Source organism: Pediculus humanus, genomic scaffold, assembly GCF_000006295.1.
Source record: "Pediculus humanus corporis 1103172108296 genomic scaffold, whole genome shotgun sequence".
Lineage (NCBI taxonomy): Eukaryota > Metazoa > Arthropoda > Insecta > Psocodea > Pediculidae > Pediculus > Pediculus humanus.
The window spans coordinates 347,080-353,079 of record NW_002987865.1 but is presented as its reverse complement, the minus strand read 5'-3'; the positions used below and the strand labels follow the sequence as shown (position 1 = coordinate 353,079).

Sequence of the window (6,000 nt, the reverse complement as noted above, 5' to 3'; positions counted from 1 at the left end):
TTTTTTTATTTGCGAGAGCGACGAAAGGATTGAAAAAAATATAATTATCATCATTATTATTATTGTTGTTGTTGTTGATGTGATGACGTGATCATTCTCTATGATTTGAAATCATAGAGTAATAAAATGTTATTATACCGACGAGTGATGAACGGGGCGAATTATCTCGTGAAGAAAAAAGAAAATTTTTTCGCGACGATTTTCGTGAAGGAAAAATCGTAAGCGGGAAATGAATGAAATGGAGAAAAATTACCGGAAATCGTCGGATGAAAATTCACGGGATGGGTCGGAAAATGAAATTTCTGTCCGTCACATAATTTTCCTCAATCGTTCTTCGTCTTCGAAATTCAAATCGAAAAAAAAAATTAATTTATCAGGTGAGACGCGGATATGGAAAATTGGTGACGCGTGACGTCATTCATTCGTATGGGAATGACAAAAAAAAAATTTCCCGAATTATTATCATTATTATTATTACCATTGTTTGCTTTCGTGCAGAAAAAAAAAAAAAAAAAACTTTTTATCCTCACGAAATATTTTATTTATTTACTTTTACTAAAAATAACGGATTACGTTGGTAGTTATTAAAATCGCGTGGCGCTAATAACCTGAGTAATTTTTGTTTGCAAGTTGGCGACGCTGAATTTCCAAAAAAAAAAAAAAAAAACAAGAAATAAACTTTGAACACCTGTTTATAATCTCATAACTTTATTTATTAATTAATAAATAAATAAATGAGAAAAATGCACACGTAAGGTAAACAACACATACAAAAAGTGAAAAGTTGTTTCGCGAGCGGTTATTTATTTTTCAAAATTTTCCCGCCAAAAATTTTTCCGTTATTTATTTATTTTCCCCGAAAATAAATAAAGGATAAACGCGTTTTAAATTCTTTCCTTATTTTTTTTTTTTTTTTGGAAAATTTTTGTTCGTGTTATAATACAAAAGAAAAATGGCGGCGACGGGTTAAAGAAAAGTAGGGGAAAAGGGGAAACGGAAAAGGGTTTTTCGCAAATAATAATAATGATGATACTAATTTAGTTTTTGGAAATTAACGTTCATTAGATTCATTTATTAATAATAATTTTGGTTAAAATAAAACTTATTGTTTAAATAATTACGTTACCGCACATACGAAATCTAACAAAATTTTATTTTATGTTAACGATGACGACGTTAATAATAATAATAATAATAATAATAATAATAATAATAATAATAATAATAATAATAATAATTTAAATAATTGATTGAGTTTAAAATTTGTTTTTGCGAAATTGAAAGTCTTTTTTTTTTTTTTTTTTTTTTTTGGAAAAGGGGGGGGGGCTGATGAGGGAGATCGTCGTTGTCGTCGTCGTTTGTTGCATAATAAATAATTTTTTTAGAAAGGTATTTTTTTTTTTTTTTTTAATTATTTAATTGAACTTGTTTTCGATTCGTTTCAATATTATATAAAAGGTCAACCGGTTCAAAACTAATTTTACCTCTTTTTTTTTTCAAGGTACGTACCTGTATAACCATAATTTTTTTTGTTGTTTTTGGAATTTACATTGAATTTTTTGATGAAAGAAAAAAATTAATAAATAATGATAATAATAATTTATTTGCATGCGTTTATGAGTTTATTATTATTATTATTATTATTGCTGTTGTTGCATTGCTTGTGACCGAGTTATAAAAATTTTTCACGTTTTTTTTTTTGCGCGCCGAAAGAAAATTTATTTATGGCGATTTTTAATTTTTCTTGTTTTTTTTTTTTTTTTTTTTTTTAATAATGAGCTTATCGTGTTTGATTGCGGCTAATATGTGCTATATTGTTTTATTATTATTGTTATTATTTATATAATTGCAGAGCCGAAAAAGGATAAGACTGATCAGGCAAATGGATCCGTGTCGATAAATCCGGACGAGGGAGGAGGACAAGATCAGGTGCCTTCAGTAACGGAAGCTCAACCTAAACCGGAGCGTCCGTCCTCGTTGGGACCGGGAAAGCTCACGAGAAGACTGCTTTGTTATCACAACGATCATTGCATGTCGCATAATTCACCGACGAAAGGAACGTCGTCATCTCCCACTTCTCCGGGTGCGAACCCGATTCACGAAGAAGGAGGAGGAGGAGGAGGAGGAGATACAAATCAAGCGGGTAGATGAAGAAAAATTATTATTATTATTATTAATTTAAAGTTTTCATGTTTTCCAAGGTTTTCATTTTTTTTTTTTTCATTTTTTTCTAGATGCTCCACCGAAAATAGCGTTTCAAAATTTAACAGGTAGAGGAACTCCTCCACCGGATAGAACTAACACTTCTAATGCTTTAACTTTGTCAGAGTTACCGGAGCCTCCGATACCTGTTTCAGAAATTGGTCCAATTCCTCCGCCTCCAATGTTTAGTTCTCCGAGTCCGACATTGTTATTGCGACAAGACACCGGAATTCATAATGTCGTGTCACTAGATTTGCCGGATTATAGCTACGAAGGTGAGGTTATACATATATTATTAATTTTATGATAATGACGAGCATCGTGACGTTGACTTTTCTCTTTTTTCCCCCCAAAATTTGAAAATAATTCCGTCGAAGGCCATTACGCGAACAATAAAATTATAATGATGATAATGTTTAATAACTTATTATTATTATTATCATCATTGTTATTTTGTTAATTAATGAATAAAATTCTAAAGGATTAAGTCGTTTGTTTGTTTGTTTGTTTGTTATTGCTTCGTTTACTAAGGCCTTAAATTAAAAAAAATTTATTCGTTTGAATTGATTTTTTCATAATGTTTAACGTACTGGAAAGTCATTTTCCAAAAAAAAAAAAAATTCTCGTCTTTTTTTTTTTGTTTAAAAAATAACGAGGGGGGTAAGGGTGGGGGTAAAGAGGAGGGAGGTCGCTTTTTATCCAGTCAAGAGTCACACAATTGAAAACGCCAACGCAAAACCCTCTCTAAACATTTTCCGAACACAAAAGTTCAAACCGAACCAAATAACAAACGTTTTCTCGATTTAAGGAAACAAACAACAACCACAACCACCGATCGTTTGTTTGTATTTTTTTTTTTTTTTTGCATTTCGATTGTCAATAAAATCTTTTCTCGGAAGTTTTTTTTTTTTTTTTTTATTTCGGATCGACGTAATAAAATGCGGTTGTTGTTGTTATTGTTGTTTGTTGTTTGTTTTTTTTTTTTTTTTTAATAGTCGGGATGACGGTTGCGATGATGATCGCATAATAATAATTAAAATCATTTATTTATTTATGGCATTGAAAATTGTTGTTGTTTAAGGACCTGATGACGTCGAAACGGATCCCGACGATCTCGAATCGGAGGACGTTGACAATATGGTATTTAGATTTCCTCAACCGGATCCGAATATTGACACGTCGAGGGTTGAAGAAATCCCGGCAAAAGAACCCAAATTTCACGCCATGCCCTTAAAATCAGCATTGAAAAAAAAGGGAAACTCAGGAGGCGGAGGTTCGGGTCAAGTTACGTCATCACAAGGTACTCCTACCCAGGAAAATCGTCCGTTACAAATTCGGCAAGAACATTATATCTCGTTTAAGTAAGTTTTTTTCTCTCTCTCTCTCTCTCTCTCTCTCTCTCTCTCTGTTTTTCCCCACTATGATGATCATCTGATGATACGTGGCAAAAAAAAAGAAAAAAAAAACGTCGTGTCAGAAGTTATTTATTTATTGATGTTTTTTTTTTTTGCTTTTGGTAATTTTCCACGTTTCACGATTTTTTCATCTTTTTCTTCTTCTTCTACGTTTAATTGAATTTAAAAACAAAAAAAAAAAATTTGTTTTGTTTTTTTTTTTATGTGTGATCCATTTTTATTTTTATGCAAACTAAAGAAGACCATCTTTCAGATCTAGGATAAAAATAAGGTAAAAAAAAAAAAACAAAAAAAATGATAATAATAATAAAAAAAAAGAAAATGAGTGTCGCACTAGTGTCAATAATTTTTTTTTTAACACGTCGCCGTAGTTTGTTGTTGTTGCTGTTAAATTTTTATTATTATTATTATTATTATTACTATCATTATTATTATTATTTTTACTCGTTCGAATACGGGACATCAAATCCTTTTTCTAACGCACGTCTTAATTTCATTTAAAAAAATTTTAAGGGACGAGTTTTTTTTTTTTTTTTTTTTCTGTTGGCCACCTGTGTGGTGGTGTGTCCTCTTAATATTCCTGCACTTCATCATTATCATTATCATTGTGAATGGATGTACGTGCGTGCGTGCGTTCGTGCGTGCGTCATTCCGTTCGGTTTTCTTTTTTTTTTTTCTATTGTTTTTTTTTTGTCCAGCAGCCGGCCCGTTAAATTTGGTATACCTCTTCCGTGCACCGTCGAAAACAAAGAAAATGCGAGACCCTTCATAATAAGAGAAGATTCCGACGGGGATTCCGGTGACGGACCCATTTTGTACAGAGACGAAGAAGAAAACGAAGAAAGTGAGTTTGAAATTTCAACAATTTTCCTTTTTTTTTTTTTCTCGGTCCTCCGACGAATGAATTCGTTGAAGAAAAGGAAAACGATTGACGACGGCCGGGAGAATCGTGTTAAGGGGTTGTTCGGGGGGCGGGGTGGGGGTGAATGGAATAAGAGAGAGAAAGCCTGGGAAGAAAAGGAAACCGTTGAAATTAAATTAAAATTAAATTAATCGATCGTTATTGAATAGTGAGGGGTGGGGGTGGGGGTGTTGGTGGTTGTTCGAGTGAAAGATTTAATTTAAATTTAAATTTGAATTCAAATATTTTTTTTTTTTTTCATTCTTCTTCCTGTTCATTCAATTGTAATAGTAGTTAAAGTAGTTGTAGTATAATTAGTAGTAATTGAACGATCGAGAAATCGGAAAGGGGAGGGGTGGGAGGGGAATGAAAACGATTAAATTTTTTTTGTTTAACCTGTCGAATCCAACAGGAATTACGCTGTCGTCGTCGTCGTCGTTTGTCGCAAAATTAAAAATGTCCCCCGTTGAAATTTGCTGCAAATAAAATTATTATTATTATTATTATCATTAAAATATTTTGTTATTTAATTTGCAGGTCGACTGGCGGCGAAAATAGCAAGGAAAGATAGTTTAGCTTTAAAATTAGCCCTACGTCCCGACCGTCAAGAATTGATCGATCGAAACATATTACAAGTTCAATCGGAAAAGGAAAGGTTGGAAAGTAAGGAGGCCGTTGGTGCGAGGCTCATAAGGCGTTTGAGCATGAGGCCGACGGCGGAAGAACTCGTCGATAGAAACATATTAAAAACTCAAACCCCTGCCGAAGAGAAAAAATCTAAAGAAGAAAAGAAAAAAATGCTTTTGAGAAAACTCAGTTTCAGGCCGACGGTGGAAGAGCTCAAAGAGAAAAAGGTTAGAGAGGGGAAGGAGAGGGAGGGATAAAAATCTCGATTTGGTCGCGGATTAACATTAAATGTATGATGATGATGATTTGTTTGTTTGTTTGTTTGTTTGTTGTTTCGAACAGATAATTAGATTTAACGATTATATCGAAGTGACTCAAGCTCACGAATACGATAGAAGGGCAGACAAACCGTGGACGAGACTCACGCCCAAAGATAAGGCAGCCATAAGAAAAGAATTGAACGAATTTAAAAGTTCGGAAATGGAAGTTCACGAAAGCAGCAGACATTTGACCAGGTTCGACGGAATTCGATTATAAACGATGTATCGATCGATCGATCGATCGATTTATCGATGACTAATACCTAACGGTTTTTTTAAAAGGTTTCACAGGCCCTGACAGTTTCAATGGAAAGGTCGGATGGATGATGATGTATCGTGTGTTACGCGAGAGAGTCGATATTGGAGGCCACGTCCGAGAGGAAAAATCCGTGGAAACGGTTGATGAAGAAAATCATTAAGAGGCCGATGAAGGAAAAAAGCGATGATATGTATGGTCTTTCTCTCTTTGTGATCTCTTTTATTAATAATAATAATAATAATAATAATAATATAAAAATGACGTCGTCGGCGGCGA

The 6,000-nt window shown here is 33.2% G+C and overlaps 1 protein-coding gene across 1 annotated transcript; it reads left to right on the top strand.

The window, feature by feature from the left end:
* Nucleotides 1-238: 238 nt before the first annotated feature.
* Phum_PHUM556430 (phosphatase and actin regulator, putative) lies at nucleotides 239-5,682 on the top strand (the record flags this gene model as incomplete). The annotated part of the gene is made up of 7 exons (XM_002431838.1): nucleotides 239-377; nucleotides 1,853-2,083; nucleotides 2,235-2,477; nucleotides 3,284-3,563; nucleotides 4,319-4,461; nucleotides 5,056-5,372; nucleotides 5,488-5,682. 7 exons carry the CDS (start codon nucleotides 239-241, stop codon nucleotides 5,680-5,682), a joined length of 1,548 nt encoding a protein of 515 aa, XP_002431883.1.
* Nucleotides 5,683-6,000: the final 318 nt, after the last annotated feature.